The 19,304-nt window shown below is 27.5% G+C and overlaps 1 protein-coding gene across 1 annotated transcript in view; it reads left to right on the top strand.

Annotated features, from left to right (window-relative positions):
- LOC105361124 (transcription factor HIVEP3-like) overlaps positions 1 to 19,304 on the top strand; it is a 112,117-nt gene that overhangs the window by 17,269 nt on the left and 75,544 nt on the right. The window contains exon 4 of the mRNA XM_011498230.1: positions 18,865 to 19,002. Within this exon, the coding sequence (XP_011496532.1) occupies positions 18,865 to 19,002 (138 nt within the window). The remainder of the gene's footprint in view (positions 1 to 18,864; positions 19,003 to 19,304) is intronic.

Below are 19,304 nucleotides of genomic sequence, written 5' to 3'. Positions count from 1 at the left end.
GAAGTGTGACTAGCTTATTTATTAATATAAAATAGGTACCTTGTAAAGTGCTGACAAAGTCTGTTGATTGCTGTTTAATTAATGTTCCCTTTGATTACTATTCCATTGGCTTCACTGTAATCATTATCTAATCTGCCGATTTCTTGTTCTTATGCACGCGTGTATTCTTAAGTATGCTGCCGAATATATGGCCACGCGTCGTCTTCATAATATACAAAACACTGAGCGGCAGTTACACTTGAGTGAGCGCGAAGTGATATTACAATGAGCGTTGCCACATGGCGAGCTGCGCTTAAATATGCATGCAACGGATGCAGCGCCGACAAGAGTGCCGATGCGAGTCTTTTCCAGAAAATTCCTTGTGGCGTTAGAAAACGAAGTTTCTACAAGTTTCGTAGGCATTCTTTCTTTGTGAGATCTGATAGTAAATTATATTTCATGTCGTAAACTTGCTCAGACTTGCGCAGTTTTGTTTGTAAACATTCTCTCGAGTGCGCGTCTCGATCCGCACCTGCGTGCCAGTCTAAGCGCGCATGCTGTACGCCACACAGCGCGTATGACCTTTTTTTTGAATAACTAAATTGAATTCGGAACCGCATCAATCCCGAACATTCCGCCCGCCATCATCAACTGTGTTAGTGATGAAGTTTATCGTTCGGGAATTGGTAGCACGGCAAGTTTATGTATCGGCCTTGACATTGTAGCGGAGGCCGTCTTTAACGTTACGACTCTGGTCAGTCCGTCTCCACCGGGATGTATTTTTTGTACTCGAACGAGTGGCCACTTGCTAGGAGGTAACCTTTCATCGGTAATGAGCACAAGAGAGCCTTCCTTGATGTCATTCTGTGGATGGTGCCATTTTGATATGGACTGCTGTCGTTGCAGATAGTGAGTCGACCAGAGAGACCAGAACTGTTGTACGCGTTTTTGAATGTATTGCCAGCGCGACAGTCTTGACACGTGTACTTCCTTGAATGACGGTTCAGGAAGGGCAGTGAGTGGGCCTCCTGTTAGAAAGTGTCCAGGGGTGAGTGCGGTAGTATCTTCTGGATCGTTACTTAATGGTTCTAAGGGGCAAGAATTAAGAATGGCTTCGATTTGTGCAAGCAGCGTAGTAAGCTCTACGAAGGTGAGCAAGGTTTCTCTTAGGGTGTGTCGCAGGTGGTATTTTACCGATTTACTGCTGCTTCCCACTTGCCTCCCATGTGAGGTGCCGTGGGTGGATTGAATTCCCAATGGGTGTTGTCTTGCGCCATTATACTGTTGATTCGTTTTTGATCTTCGGTACCTTGTATGAATTGTTTATTTAAGGCGGCGTCTGCTCCAACAAAGGTGGTACGGTAATCTGAATATATTGTTTTGGGAATTCCTCTGCGTGCGACGAACCTCCTATATGCTGATATGAAACCGTCAGTAGTATAATCGGAGACTACCTCTAAATGAACAGCTCATGTAGCAAAACATACGAAGTGACAGATCCAGGCCTTGTAGGTTTTCGCTCCTCACCCCTTTTTTGTCTTCACAGTTACTGATCCAGCATAATCCTCGCCAGTGTTGGTGAATGGCCTTGTTGGAGTTACTCTTGAGATTGGTAGCTGTCCCATTAGTTGTTTTGCACGAATTCCCCTTTGTCATGCGCATATAGCACAATGCAAGATATGAGCCCGTATTGGATGTCTTCCACCAATGATCCAATATTGCTGTTGAATGTAGGCCAACGTGATCTGTGTGCCTCCATGGAGGATCCGTTGGTGAGCATAATCGATAATAAGGGTCGTGAGATGAGAAGATCGTGGGAGAATGGCCGGGTGCTTTTGATCTTGTGTAATTGATGACTTATTGAGTCTTCCACCGACTCTGATTACTCATTGATTATCGACATATGGTGTTAGTCGACTGAGTGCCTGTGATTTTGGCAAGTGATTGTTGTTTAGCATTACTTTTAACTCGTGCTGAAAGTACGTTGCTTGAGTTTCTTGTACCTAGTAAGTTCTTGCTGCTTCACGGGCCTCAATATTCATTTGAAGATAGGGTAATTTTAGCCGAGCCTTCCTCAGTCGCTCTACAAATGAGATGCAGACAGCTGTGATTTTTATTATTTTCTCAATCCTTGAATGCTTATAAATTAACTTCAATGCATGTTGTGGTTTGAAGGTAGTTGCGGTGAATGTTGTGCAAGGTCTTGCCTCCTGTTGGCACTGAGTGTCATCCAGAGTTGACTGGCGTGGCCAATTCTTAGTATTTGAAATCCATTGTGGTCCATTCCACCAGAGAGGGTATTCTTGTAGATGGAATGACGCGATGCCTCTTGATGCACAGTCTGCTGGATTTGATATTCCAGGAACGAATCTCCACTGGGCATTGGGTGTAAGATCTTGAATCGATGACACTCTGTTGCTTACAAATTCCTTCCACGTGGATGGGTGAGATTTTATCCATGCCAGTGTCACTCGGGAGTCAGTCCATAGGTGAATTGCATCAATGTTCATTCGTAAGGTGGCAACTACGTAGTGAGTTAATTTTGAGAGTAACAGTGCTACTGCGAGTTCTAGTCGTGGTATTGTGATCTTCTTCAATGGGGCCACCTTCGTCTTTGAGCATACTAGGGTGGTTGTGACCCCATGTGAATCTTGCACATAAATGTATATGACGGCTGAGATTGCCCGTTGAGATGCGTCCGAAAACCGATGCAATTCTTGTCGAGAGGAACCTGTAAATTTAAGCCAACGTGGAATGGTTATTTTTGACAATGCGGCAAGGTCTCATCTAATGATTATCCATTGTGATGACAGGTGTGCAGGTAAGGCTTCATCCCAGTGTAGTTTGTGTAACCAGAGCGCCTGCATGAAGATCTTTGCCTTGATTACAACGGGTGATACCAAACCTAGTGGGTCAAATATTTTTGTAACCTCAGATAGGATGAGGCGCTTCGTAAACTTACTATCTTGTTTCGGTGTCTGTATGGTCGTGAATGAAAATGTATCTTGTTGAGGAGACCATTTTAACCCAAGAATTTTTGTTGTGCAATCGTCGAACGAAACCGCTTGTGGTTAAATATGGTCGGCATTAACTGCAGTGGTGACGTCCTTGTGGATTGCATACAATTTTGCAAGTAGAAAACCGCCCGCCTTGCAGAGGTCTCGTAATTGGAGTGCGACCTTCACTAGCTGTCCAGGGGTGTCCGCACTCCCGAATATGTCGTCAACGTATCTTCCATGAATGATGGAAGGTACAGCTTGAGGATACCTTTCTCCTTCATCTTCCACCAATTGCAGTAGTGTTCTCACTGCCAGGAAGGGTGCAGCTCGTGTTCCATAGGTAACAGTTGTCAATTGATAGGAGAGTTCTTTATTGTTTTCGTTAATCCACAGGATTCTCTGTAGGTCCCAGTCATCTTCATGTACTTTTATTTGTCTGTACATCTTCGTGGTGTCGGTGGCGAACAGGTAATGTTGTCTTCTGATGCAAATTAAGACGTCTGAAATGTCTGGATTTAGGTTAGGTCCTGTATGCATAATATCGTTGAGAGAAAGTCTTGATGTCGACTTGCAGGAACCATTGAATACTACTCTTAATTTGTTGGTGGTGTTATCTGGTTTGAGTACACCGTGGTGGGGCAGGTAATATTGTGTTTGATGACTACAAATTGTAGGAGCTACTTTCATGTGATCAAGATCCTTGTATTCTATCATGAACTGGTGATATTGAATTTGATATTCTTCTGATTTTACAAATTTTTATTTGTCACTGAGAGATGTAAGCGGAACTCGCAATATGTATCTCCCCATTCAATCTCGTGAATGGGTATTCTTGAAATATGCCTCACATTTTTGTTCTTCTGGTGTACGTTTGATGTTATCGCCTGAATGCACTGCTTCCAGAACCCAAAATTTTAAGAGGAGTTCGTGGATTTTTTTTTCCTCGTCATGCCAGGAAATATGAAATACTGTCACTATTGAAGTTTGCTTAGAAGTTGCTGGTCCTAGAACAAGCCATCCAAAAATGGATAACTGAGCCATTGGCACATGTGGAAAGTCAGTGATGACTTGAGGTTTAATTATTTGTCCATATGTGTCAGCTCCCAAGATGAGGTCTACTGTGTGAGATTTACAATATTGGGGATCGGCAAATGGTAAACCCTGTAGATGTGACCAGTCATGAGATGCAGGCTCAGCAGGAGGAATAAATGAGGTTAATGTTTTTAGAATATGAGCTTATATGGTGACAATGGAATCAGAATTGATAGAGTGGAGAATTACTGTCATACACCTTGGGTTCTGGTTGACTGAGCTCCCCCAATTCCATGAATGTGGATGGTGGAGTCCCTTTTTGGAATATGTAGATTTCTTACAAGTCTTTTGGCGATGAATGATAGCTCCGAGCCTGGGTCAATGAGAAGTCGAGCTTGCACTGTCATGTTGCCTGTTCGAATTTCTGCTATGGCTATTTCTGCTATACCTTTTATTTTGAAATTTAGGGAACTGCATCAATCCCAAATAGAGATCAACTTACTTGCTTAATAAAGAATGCTTATTCTACACATCAGGGCAATGCACTCACTACAATGATAATGCGAATTATTAAAGTGTCATGATTTTAATATTATAATTTTACTGTTAAACGACTAATTTCATTTTCTATTTCATTTATTTTTTATGTTGTTAAATGTGTTTTATTTAAAATTACAAATAAATATTTCAATTAATATATATAAATTGTTCATACGGTATTAAATGGCACATATTTTTTCATTTTTAATTTGAATTTTAAATAGCAATTGAGCAATGACAATCATTGTGATGTAAGTGTATATATCATATAATATATAACTTAGTTTATCTTTATGATTCAAGTATAATTAAAAATTTTACTAATGGATAATCGTATACTAATATAAAAAATAATATTTAAAATATATTATAGCTGTTATAAAGTAATTGGTTATTTTTCACATATAATAAAGAAAGTTAAATTTGAGTAATCAATTAAAAATGAAATAATTGTTCTTTACTTATTAATAAGTACGTCTTATAATATAAGATAATTCAGCAAAGAGAAGGAAAGAGAGAGACAAGGGAGGATAGAGAGAGAGAGAGAGAGAGAGAGAGAGAGAGAGAGAGTGACAGGAACATGGAATACCTTATTGCAGTAGGACAGAGTGAAGTGCCGACTCAGTGCATAGTTAGTTACCTTGGGTTAACTACAACATTGGTTTACGTAGTAGTCTGGGATAATAATATCTAGGAAGGTTAGAGCGTTATCGAGGCTTTCCGTTTTACTGGAGGTACTTATAGATGTACATAAGACAGAAATATCCCTTTTCACTTAGTACATTTAATCGATCGAATGCGTTGCCTGTCGACCTGCGCTTACGTCCCGAGAATTACGCCAAGTTTATATATGCAACTACATTTAATATTTTCTTATATTAATCATTTTTCGTGCATATCGTCCTTCTTTAAATTTTTGACCTGCTACTGACTAAATATAAACATTATTACATAAAATCATCATTACCTTTCAATAATTGATTAAATAATTCAGTAATTAAATAATATTTTATGAATAATTATAAAAATTTATTCTAAATTAAAGACAGTATATTAATTGCAACTTATAATATTCAAGCGTATGCTTATTTGTATTAAAGATGTTTTACGTATATTACATAGTAATTACTTATAGTATTTTTTCAAGGCTTTAAATGCCTTATATTTAAATATGTATTTTTATTTTTTTATTTTATTTTTAAATTAATGATAGTTTTGTTCATAATATTATACTCTTACATCTATGTGTATTATTGGAGTGTTACAAAGTTGCATTAAAATTATTTATATAAATTCTTTTAATATTATAATTATCTTCATAGTAGTGTATTCTAATTAAATTTTAAAAACATTTTACAATAATATATTAAGTAATTATGAAGATTTCAAGTTATACTCAATAAAGTAATGGTGATATTATACTACTTTAATTATAAATATATAAGCCGCTAAGAAAAATCACACAATTTATACCAATTCTTATTATTTCTTATAAAACGAACAAAGCAATAGTGGTCGATTATTTAAAGATAAATTAGTCTTGGTAAACATGATATAAGTTTCACTAAATGATATTTATTAACGCTATTTTCAGTAAATTTAATTTAATAGTTCAACAGTTCTTTTACAAATTTTAATATATTTGCTTTGTAATTTCTTGAATAATTACTAGTTGAATAGAAAATTAATCAATTCCTCTAATATTTTGTTTTGTAAAAAAATACCGTTATCATCAGATAAATGTATTATAATAATAACGTGTATATTATAACAAAAGATGACAAAACATAAAAATATATGATATAGAATAAATCACTAATAAAAATAAATTAAATTTTAATTTATAAATTATATAGTAAATGCTATTATGTTATAATAAATTATATAATTTCTTTTATAAATTTAATTGATGTGTTAATTAAAATATATTCTTTTTAATTTAAATATAAATTTAGTAATACAGAAATTTTATTAATATTTTTTTATTCAGTAACGAGTTATCACGTAATAAAATTTTAACTAATTTGTTTTTATTCTATGTTATATAAAAAAAATCTATTTAAATAATAGGTTCTTTGAAAAATTTATACTTTTCTGGTTTTTTATATTTTTAGAAAAAAAATATTTTGCTGTTACAGCATATGTTACAATATATTTCATAGATTTTTCAAACTTTGACCTTTAATCCTCCAAATGGATCTCTATTTTATTCCCGATCCACCAATAGTTATTTTTCCTTCTTTATTTCTTATGCTTCATCGACTCTATATAAATAATGTTGACGTCATTCTAGCACAAGTCAATATTGAGAATCTCATCATAAAATCCAAAGCTGCGAAGTCAAACTCGAATAATAGAAATGAAGAGAATGGGAGAAAGGTATATATAATTTTAAGAGGGATGAAGGGATAGAATGAAACAGAGAAAGATAGAGATAGAGTGTATATGAGAGTGAGAGGGGTTGGAGAGAGTAATGGAGAATGCTATCAACTTGTACAGTTTCGATATTCAATCTTCTCATCTACAAGATTGGCGCTGAGTTAAAAGGCGTTCGTAAATTTGGATTTAAAGACGACTTATGAAGCCAAGTTACAATAATTTGGAACAATATATATTATATTAACTGAATAGATATTGTTATTGTTGTTTTAAATTTAGATTTAAAAATATATTTTTAATTTTATTGATATATATATTGATTAAATATATATTGATCAATGGATTTAAAACCGTAAATAGATACAGAATCGCTTTATTGAATTTTTTGGTACAGAATTGTAAAAGATAGAAAAATGTAAATTAATTTTATATATAAGCATGATATATCAATGGTAACATATGAAATATAGCTGTATAACAATTTTAAAGAAATGTTATCAAAATTTAATTATTATTATTGATTATCGTTAGTTGCCAATATAAATAAAAAATTGGTTTTGTTATGTTATTATATAGTAGTAACACTATTTATAGTAAACTGAATATAAAAAAATATATATCTCATCCCTATTTAATGCAAAGAATAAATTTAAAGTAATTTAACATTTGTCCATTATAATAATTTATTTTTTTCAATTTCATTTAAATTGTAGGAGTTTGCTTAAAATTTGATATTTTCTGTATTTCATATACTTATATTATATATGAATTATTCTGTATAATTTATATAGATAGTTTAATACATAAAATTTAGAAATTTTGAAATTTTTTTGTATTGCAATTTTAATATTCAGGTAAGATGGCTTTTGATTTTCAGTTCTTAATTTATCGACTATTTATATTTCATACATATTTTAATTATTACTTTATATTTCAGATATATGGATCATTGTTATGCAAATTAAAGAAAATTTGTTTAAATGTAAAATATTTAATTAACAAGTATTATAATTTAGTTAAAATATTGCATTTATTAGTATGTATTATATTAAAAAGTTATAAATATATGTTTCATTCTGAAATATTGGTTTAAGTAATGTAAACATTGAAAAACAATAGGAAGTAAGTGTTTCATTGTAAAAAACATTCTTATCGATTAGTATATGAAAATAAAATATTTTTTTTACTCCGAAAGAAGTTATGAGTGCAATTGTTAATTCTGGGTAAAAGGAATGATAGATATACACGTGATATTTTAAGCAAACAAAGAAGACTACAGTTATCAATTTTTTACAATATTCGAACTTTGTTTTATTCGTTCCTTCCTTTTCACAAATGCTAGTGCATTTACATTATCCATACGCTTGTTGCACCAACTTATCTAGATGTACGTGTACCATTCGAATTTGTTTTATGACTTAAAGGGAATCTTAACACACATATATATATATCTTCTAAGATTTTAGATTGCAAAATTCGTTATTTTATACACACACATACACACATATCTTCTAAGATTTTATTTTACCAAAATTCGTTATTTCATACACGCACGCGCGCACGCACTCACGCACATACACACGCTCATACACACACATATATATGTATATATATATATGATGAATTTTGGAATCTAAAATCTTAGAAGATTCGAATATTTCTGTTATTACAAATTCTCTGTATGTTTGTTTGACCAAACTTTTAAAGTCGTGAGTCGCCTTTATAACTCGGTAACCGAATATATATGCGGGAGAATCTCATACAAAAATAAACATTTACGTATCGAATTATTCTCCGTTGCTACATTTCCATAATATTTAGAATCCATGCGATCATTCCTAAGTATCAGTGTAGCCTTATATCCGATTTATTCGAATCTACTATTTATTTGTTTTATCTTCTTTCTTTGTTTTTTTTATGTAGGTAAGTAGTCATAAAATGAAATCATCTTCAAGAACGTATTAAATATTCTCATTGGTGAAGTAAAATAATTTGTAGAATTATTTTTTAAAGATTGTATTAAACGAATGTAGAATTGATATATATTTTGGACAAAATTATGAAACTGTTACACTTTTTTTATTAGATAGTAGGCAGCAGTAACAAAATCATTTTATAAATCACTGATAAATAATATTACTTAAATATGAACAACAAATTAACAAATAAATTTAGTGTTTGAACTATTAATTTTTTAATGTCTTTTTATTAAATATATCCTTGAACAAGTGTATAAAAATAAAAAACGAAAATTGCTGTTCATTAATATATATATATATAATTATTCTCAGATGAATATATTATTTTATATGCTACAATTGAAAAATTAAGATAAATAAAACATAAAAATAACATATACAATGAAATTCAATTTTTCATTAAAAAATTTCGGTTTACAAATATTATTTATTTTTGTTTCCCAATTTACATATAACTATTAATGTTAATAGATACAATATTAAATTACATATTTTTCAAAAATAAAATAAATATTTATTTTGTGTTTTAGTTAATATTAACAGTTATTTGTATAAATCATATTATTTAATTATAGTTTATAAGATATTAAATAGCTTTACCTCTAAATATTTTTTTAACCAATTTTAAGTATTTAAGGACACGTATAATATTTAAATTTGAATGTTAAAAATCATGCGCTTTCATCGTAAAATGATCTGTAAAACAAATCGTGGTTCGAGACATATGCTGTAGTAATCAGCAATCATCAGACGATTGTGTGAGTGCATATATTTGCACTGTCGATTATCGATCGTACTAGAATCACCTTAATTGTACGATATTAATGATAACGGAACGATCATTGCTACAAACATTGATTACCTACGTTCCTGGACCGATGAGATTATCTTTGTTCCTTACTCGATAGCATTTCACCCCTCCCCAGATAATCGCTAATATCTGTTTCTATGTTTTAATCGGTCCATCTGCCAGAACATTATCTGTAGAAGTACCATAGCTAGCTACGATTTCGAAGTTAATTAAGTGCATTAGCAATCCATTGAGCATGATCAATCCATGAATTATAAAAAATTTCAGTGTAATTTTTCGTGTTACTATCCAATTACTAGATTTTACATTTGAAAATTTGTATTTATTAGAATATTAAAAATTTTTTTCCATATTATTAAACAAAAATTATGTATAATTAGTTATAAATATTGGAACAAATTATATTGTATTAAACATTAATGTTAAAAATTATTTTCTAAAGATGAAGAAATATGGAAATATATTTAGTAGTTTATGCTTGTATATTATTAAATTAATTATTAAATTAATATAAAGAATTTAATGCAATCATAACTAATTGAAATTCTTAATTTGACAACAGAAATGTATTAATTAATTTTATTTAATTAATTATTTTATTATAATTTTGTAATCTATATATGTGTTGTATAAAGTTTTTTGAGAGTCATAAACACTTCGACAAAAATAGCCAAAATTAGAAAAAAGCATTTAATATTATTTACAGATTATTCTTTTCGTCTAACTATTTTTTTTATAAAATAATAATAAATCAGCGGGCAGCATTTCTGTCTAATATTATTAAAATGAAATAAGAACATATTACCAAGAATGATCTTCTTATTCATATATAATATTTGAAATTTATAGATTATTTAAAAAATTTTTACGAGAAAAATTTGTTTTGTTTACGTACGTGTTATGCAGTTGTCGATTTAGAAAAAAAATGGATTTTGTAAAATCATAAAGAATTGTACAGAATGTTTATAAATTAAATATTTTATTTTATAAGTACAATACATTAATATTAACTTATAAGAAAAGGTTAAATTCAAGTCTTGGAAAAATATAGATAACTGTTATATTATTATAGATGTAATAGTTGCTTATGAATAATTGAATAAAGAAGAAGCATAATATTAGATAGGGCTGTTATATTCTTAATCATTAAAAATTGCAATGTTGAACATGTAATTTACTATGTTTATAAATATTTTTATATAATTATTTTATATAAATTATATAAATATAGTATAGAAGATGTAGTATAAATAGTATAGAATATACTAAGTATAAATTTATATAGTAAAAATTTATTTAAGCCAAACACACTAATATGAAAATTATTAATTGAAATAATAATTGTCTATATTTGTTCATAATTAACAAGACAGATTTTCAAATAAAAAAAAAGATTGTTTCTTGGTTTTAAAAATAAATTTCAGTATTGTAGCTGTAATTAGAAAATAATAACTTTAAAAATATAGAAAGTCTTTATTCAAAATCTGTAACAACGATTAAAATCTTCTTCTAATTTATAGTTCATATCAATTTAATACAAAAAGATAATATATTTGGATGATAAACTAGTAATGAATTTATTAAATTTGTTCATTAAATAACGAGCAAGAATGGTATAGCTTCTCAATTTAAAAAAATGGAGAATATTTATTAGATGCAATTCTTCAAATAATATATATAATAATTTTGTAACAAATGCTTAAATTTTTCTAAAAATTGTCTAGAAATCATCAATTTTTATATGAAACCAATACGTGGAATATTATAATCTTTTATTGATATATGGTTTGACATTAATTAATTGATTATTGTATTTCGATTTTACTGATTAAACTAGCCAAGAACTTATCAGAGCGTTGAAGTTTCTCTCGAGGGACATTTTATATATAAGCAGAGAAACGAAAATATAATTATGTAGAGTGAAATTCCAAAAGAAGCTCTGAATAAGTAGGAGTGTATTTAAGCTGCAAGCTGGCTAATAAGTTCCTAATTGTTTTAATATTTTTAATTCATACGTCACTCCGCATTTCTAAAATTTGTTATATGTTATTTAAAATGTTAAATAACGTATAGAATAAGAAAATTGGTGATTTATAAAAAAAATAAATAAACATCACATAAATAGGAAAAGTGCTTACAAAACAAATAATACCTGCAAATAAAATTATACTGAAAATTACTATTTTTAATTAAAAATTTTTATACCAGAATTATTAATTATAAATAATTTTATTAAATAAGATATAATTTTACTTTACTTGATGCTTTACTTGATTTATATCGTTCTATTTTGTTTTTATAAAATAACATTGGCCTAATATCAAATATTTAATTAATTATATTTATAATAACATTAAAAAAAATGTTGAAGTAGAAAAAAATAAAAAAATAAATTTTATAACAAAAATTTCTAATACAACACGATTATATTTACAATTAGGAATTATATTTATATCCCAACATTCGAATGAATTATTTTTAATAATAAAAGTAATGCGAGTGAATTATATGAATTAAATTGGTGGGCATATTTGTGGAAAAGAACATTGAATGTATAATATCGTATAAAGCACACAGAGATAGGGTAAGAGAGAGGGGCCGAGAGAGGGAGCGAGAGCGAGGGAGATCAGGTTCGGAAGGGGAAACAGCGAAGATATCAAGGTAATGAGCTGGGCTTAGGTCGCGTACAAAAGCGAGGGATAGAACGAGGCACGTCACACAGGCGTGCACGACTCCATGAGATGCTCGTAACGCGACACTTGCGTTGAACGGCTTAACTTTCATAATACCACAAGCACGAGACTGCAATATGGAAGATACGGAAGACTTAATATAATTTACATATCGTGCTCCCGTAGTCGCTAAGAACTTACTCCTCTTTTGCTTATTATATCTGTATAGATACTTGACTATAAGTTGGTCTTTTTTCAAGGTGTTTGGATATCATGCTATTAGAAAGCTGTCCTTAATATTTTTCATAAGTATACTGCCGCTCAAGGCTTCTTGACTATTGTACGTACAGGGACACCAAACTTTACTTGTTACGTCGTTGCATTGCTTGTTATGGATGACTTGATAGATTGCTGTGATTTTAAAGTATTAAAATCTATAGTTAGTTGCAGCTTTCATTATTCATGATTTGATGACAAAAAATTTTGTCTTATATTCTGTAAAATTTTATGAAAATTTGAAAAGGTATTTTTTTTATTCCATGAATTTTTCTTATTTTATTAATTAACGCTGTATTGACGTTACTAATAAATTCTTTATAAGTATATGTTTAAACATTTTACTTCTACAAATTTAAAGTACACTAATTTTATAAAATTATGTATATAGGTATCGTTCATGGAAAAATTAAAAAATTTTTTTTAATCTTACTTAAAATTATTGAAAAATAACACGTGTAATGAATAAGTATGTTGCAATTTCTTTTCTCACAAATAATTTTTGTCAAAATATTTTAATATATATTATAAATGAGCAATTTTTTATATAGAGAAAAATACTTTTTATACTTAATAATTTTTTTGAACTATCATAAAAAAATATTCTAACCTATATATTAGTTTTCAGATATATAGGTAATATAAATTTTCTACAAAATTGCAATTTTCCAGTTTCAAATTTGACCAATAAGTATTCGCACTGTGAACATATTTGCGGTATAAATACTATTTTTAATATAACTATTTTTATTCATATATTCTTAAGTTCGTCTCATCTTATTTGCATTTATAATTTATTATACACGCATATAAGTAATTTCAAAAATTTTTTCAATTAATTTTTTATTTCGTTAAAAAGTTATTCTTTTTTTTAAATGTTTTATTATTAATATTTTAAAATGTAATTAAATATATTCCAAAATTGTTTATGCTTTTCAAAAATTAAAGTCGAAATAATTAAATATAAGTATAATATTGAACTTTTTATTATTATGTGCAAAATATTGAAAAATAACAATTATAAATTTTATAATAACTACTAAACAATATTCAAAGATATATCATTTCTTAGCAAGTAAAAGGGATATTAGTGCACATTTATTTAAATATATATATTAAATATGTGTTTATATATTGTTTTATTATTATTATATACTTTACTAAAAGATCATCTTACTATAGCATGTTATGAATTAATAAATTTAATGTCTACAATTCAAGGAAATTTTAAAATGTTTTAGCTTTGAAAATTTATAAATTTGTATGAAATTATCATTTCATAAGAATATATAATAAAATATGTTTAATTGTTGCATATAGAGTTTTTATTTCATATAAATTTTATCATCCCACATTTATTTTGATTTCAATTTATTACTACTCATATAAAATATAAATACCTGCCAATATCAGCATTGTAATCAGTTTCAAAATTTCGATTTTTATTGAATGTAGCTTCAATAATGTAATAATATAATCCATAAAAATAAAAGAGATATTATTTCATAAATAATTCGTTGATTATTAGCAATTTTTATTCCAATATCACTAACTTCTCATAAAATCAATGATAAATTCATGAATTCTTCATACCGAGATTCGCAATAGTAATCTTTTTACATAATTCATACAGCTACAAATTTTGTTTCTCTTTATGCAATATACATAATATTTTTTCTTTTAATTATTTTAATTTTTAAAGTTTTTATTATATAAACATTTATAGAACGGAATACATTTAGAATGTGTAAGTAATTAAAATAATATTAGATAATCATGGAGATTATATCAAAATATTTAGGAATGATTTTATATAAAATTAACAAATAATTAAAATGAGTTCGTGTGATCGAATTCAATATGCAAAATTATAAGCAATTTCGTTTTGAAGAAGAAATGAAGAAGATCTTGAAATATGACAACGTTGAAGAAGAAGAATTTTTTCTTAAATTTTTTTCAAATAATATTATAATAAAGAATCTAATAAAAAATAATTTAATAGTAACTAATAAATAACAAAAGAAATTTTCCTAAAATGGAATTAGATGGAGCTAAAAAGAAAAATGAAAAAAGGACCAAATCTTCTAAATGTTGGTTGATAAACAACAAAGTATAGAGAAGAGAAATTGTGAATACATATTTGCAACAAAATTTTTGTAGAATAGTTGGAACACGCAAGGCAATGTCTATTTTACCTCTTATTCTATACTCATTTGCATATTTAACAAACGATAAGTTTATAATAAGGTGAGAAATAGAATAACACAGCCTACCTTAAAATATTCAATGCAAATTCCGCAATACGTACATGTAACACCTAAAATTACATTTAATTGGTACTAATTGAATATAAATATGTAAAAATTATAAGCATAAATACAATCTTATAGGGAATAATAGTTAAACAGAAACAAGTAAGATTAAATATATGGGGTAAAATTATAAAAACATAATGGTGAGAATACGATTAATGTTTTATGATCACACTATTCATATATGTAAGATATTTGCTTTAATTTGTTATAGAAGAATAAAGAAATTTCTTTATTCACTAATATTTGGTTTTAAAATAGTTCGACTATTTAAGTACTTAATATGAATTTATCTCTTTAACATTTTATCTATTAATATGGTGTAAAAAAATCATCTATACAAGGAAGAAAATAAAATATCAAAATTTTTTGTTAAATATTTTAAAAATGGTAGTACGAATCATAAAAATAATTAAATAATGTACATTGATAAAATTATAAAAGACAGCATAAATTAATCTATAGTATTTATAATATTATTGCTTCATTGTATGTGATTAAGTTAATTTTAAATAAAATTTTTTAATATTGATTTAATGCTAATTTTAAATTATGAAAATATCTTCTTTTACTATCGAGTTTTGTATATGTTTGTGAGGATAAAGTTTTCGTGTAGTAAAATTATTAGTATTATACTAGGTTCTCTCATTTTATTGAAGGAAATTACCTTAATTTAGGACTAGCTTTCCTACATATAAGAGAAAACTTTAATAGTACTACTAAAATTTCAGTTGAGTGAAGTTCTGCTTTTATGAATATATTAAAAACTCGCTCTTAATTTCTTGTCGTAAAATTGTTTCTTTCATTTAACTCTGTGATAAACAGTTAATTAAAAAAAACGCTATGTTACATTACTATTATATTGTTATTTATTTATTTTTTTGTATTTTTTGTATTTATTTTATGTTGATCACGTAAGACAAATATAAATTATTATAATTTAAATGTAGGTAGTTAATAAAAATATTAATGTATGGCGAATTGATTTATCATTTTCTAGAACTATTTCAGACTCAAAAAAATTTGTAATGATAAAAAAATGTTTAATTAAGAAAATCTTATAGTAATTACTTTATTAAGTGAAAATTTTATATAGCTTTTTAAATAATTCATTTACTTTTATATTATTTTTTTGAAAGTTTAATATAATTTTAATATAACATTTATCATTTCTATCATTTATTGATATTTTATTTCTTATTAACAAAAAATATATTATCTTTAGTATATTAGTTTGTATAGTAAACTATTTAATCTTATAGAAGTTATAGTATATAATTAATTATGAATTTGCATAAAAAAAAGTTAATATAAGAAATATATGTAAAATTTAATATATATTAAAATAAAACTCTTTTATTTACAATTTTAATATCAGAATCTTATATATAGAAACCTGTTAGTATTATTTATTAAAATTATCAATAAAATACCATGTTTTATATTAGTATATATACAGAGTAATGTGTAAAAATTATCGATAAATCAAAAATAATAATTCGAAACTGCTTGAAAATAGAATTTTGTAATTATAGAATTCATGTAAAAATGGAAGAATAGAATATAATTATATTCAATTATTTTATTTAATAATTTTTATTTTGAATTATTGCTTGATATATCACGCAAATGAATAATATATATATATATATATATATATATGCGGATATGTAACATCATGATAAACTTTGTAAAACGTTTTTAATTAATCCTTTATGCTTTTCAAAATTTTTATAAATCAATAAATATGAGAAAATATTATTTATACTTTTATTATAAATTCTAATTTCTTATTATAATTTAAAAATAAATATGATTATGTAGATTATTTTATATAAACATATAATTTTGCAATGTTTAGGTTTTTAGATTAAATTTGAATATATTAATTTCATTCAGCATATTATTATTACGTCTTACAAAAATATGAATTAACATTAGATTTTACGATATTTTTTCAAAATTTTGGATTCTTACATTTAATAAAGAAATTGTCACTTGCATAGACGTATTGTTAGTAAAAATGAGAATTTATAATTAAATTTTTTTTTAAATTAAACATACTATTATAATGCTATTTTTGTCCGAATATGTTCAATATAAGTCAATAATAAGATTATCAATATATTATGAGAAACTATTCATAGAAATTTTATTAGATTGTAATTTTTTTTAATATTATTAAAAAATCGTATAATATAATTTATATTACAGTTATTAATGTGACTATATTATCATAATATCACTATACGTGATATTTTGCTAACAAAGACAATATTGAATAACTATAAAAAACAATAAATACAGAAATAGTAAAAGAATAAAAGAGACATAGAGAAAGAGAAGTCGCGCATACAGAGAAAAAGAGACCGTAGGTTGAGGATGTCTCTTTCTTCGCTTGACAAAAGCGATTTTACGTTCGACTTTCGTGTGACTCGTTGTCTGTACGCTGTTCAATTGGGATGGGAGAAACTTTCACTCTGATTTCCACCAATGCAGCACAAAAGACCATTGAAATACTCTAACGAGGGTTTGCTCGCATCATATTCAAAGAGTGTGGCTTCGTCTTCGTATCTGATTTTGTTTTTCTCTTTCCTTTACTCTTCTTTTTCTTATACGCTCCATTTCTCTTACATTATTTGGACAAACGAAGATATCGATAGCAATACTATACCTTTAAAAATATTTTTTAAATCATACCACCGTTGTTCAACTTTCCTATATTTTTTCACTTTTTATTATATATTGCGAGAACACTGTTAAACGCGAAAAATAATTGATTACAGCAGGTATTTGACAAATAGATACTCAATATGAAAACTTCATTTTTTTACTACACTAATGATTCATAAACTTTTGTAGTACGCTTGAAACGAATAAGATTATTAGGTACTATTTACAAGGTTGCTAACTCATGTTGTTAAGATATTAAAAAATATCAATGCATTGATAATAAAATATTAAATTTATTACTATATAATAACATTAAATGTAAAATATATATAAGTAAAAATTATGGAATTTAATTATTTATTAAAATAATAATTTTTAATAACATATTGTAATATGAGAATCGATATTTATATTTGACATTTTCAGATCGCGTATTCGTAGTAATTTGTTTAATTTCATTCTTTATGTGTAATTGATGAAAAATCTTATTTACAATTAAATATAAGGAACATTAAGTAAGTAATATAGATAAGAATAATTTTTATCATATTTTACTTGTAGTTATAACAAAATTTTTTTTATTTAAAAAATTCATTTTATCTTAATAAATTTCTATATATTAAAAATAAACAATCTCGTTTTTACAACTGATTTGAATCGTTCATCAATTTCAGGCGTATACATATACATTTCAGTAACACAATTTCACAAATCTGAAAATTTGCTGAATTGATGTCACCGGAATTTCACAAAGTCATAAAATATTTACTCTCTAGTATCCACTAATAAGAATTCGGTTATATTTCAACATTTCCTTACCTTTCAATATTTCGATATTGGTACAAGTTGATTTATATAAGCAGAAGATCGTTCAAGATCGGGAAATACTCTCAATTTACCAATAGTTATATATATATATATATATATATATATATAGCTCAGAAATGGGAGTCAATATCGGAAAATGGTGATTTCCTTAATGAGCTATAGCGTTACCAACCCAATCGTAAGAGAAAAAATATAGTTATATTCCTTGAACTTATCATCGTCGACGGATTTCCTTCGAGTTGCTTCGAAAACGCATTTCTCTATACTAACTGTCATCCTTGATCTCTGCCGATATTTTCCGTCGATTTTCGATATTCGGACTGAGAAGTAGGAGATAAAACTAAAATTTTTTATACATATGAAACTGTTGTATTGGTTTTATAGGAAACGGAAATTTGGAGCTGTTCGATAGCGAGAGTGGGCCGGATCTCACGTTATCGCCTCAAACGTTTACATCCACTGCTGAAGCCTTTATCAATGACAATAGTGACAGTCTTGGGGTACCTGGTGACAATGACACGGGTGAGTATTTAGATATAAAGTTTATTTCTTTTTATTCAAAATCTTGCGATATTTTGTTTCTCAACCCCTCCATTTTTGCCAAATATATACTATCTTAGTTTTGAAGACTGCTTTAAACAATTTGCTACTATCATTTGAAAAATTAAATCAATGCATGGCATTTATAAAGCTGAAATACAAATTTTAAATAAATTATTATATATTTCGAAATTTTAAAAAAAGAAATACGAAAATTAATTGGTAAAGAAAAATATATCTTATATATTATTAAAGAGATCCATATCTTTATTAAAAAAACATTT

Source organism: Ceratosolen solmsi, unplaced genomic scaffold, assembly GCF_000503995.2.
Source record: "Ceratosolen solmsi marchali unplaced genomic scaffold, CerSol_1.0 scaffold14, whole genome shotgun sequence".
NCBI lineage: Eukaryota > Metazoa > Arthropoda > Insecta > Hymenoptera > Agaonidae > Ceratosolen > Ceratosolen solmsi.
This window is presented reverse-complemented; position numbering and strand designations above follow the sequence as displayed.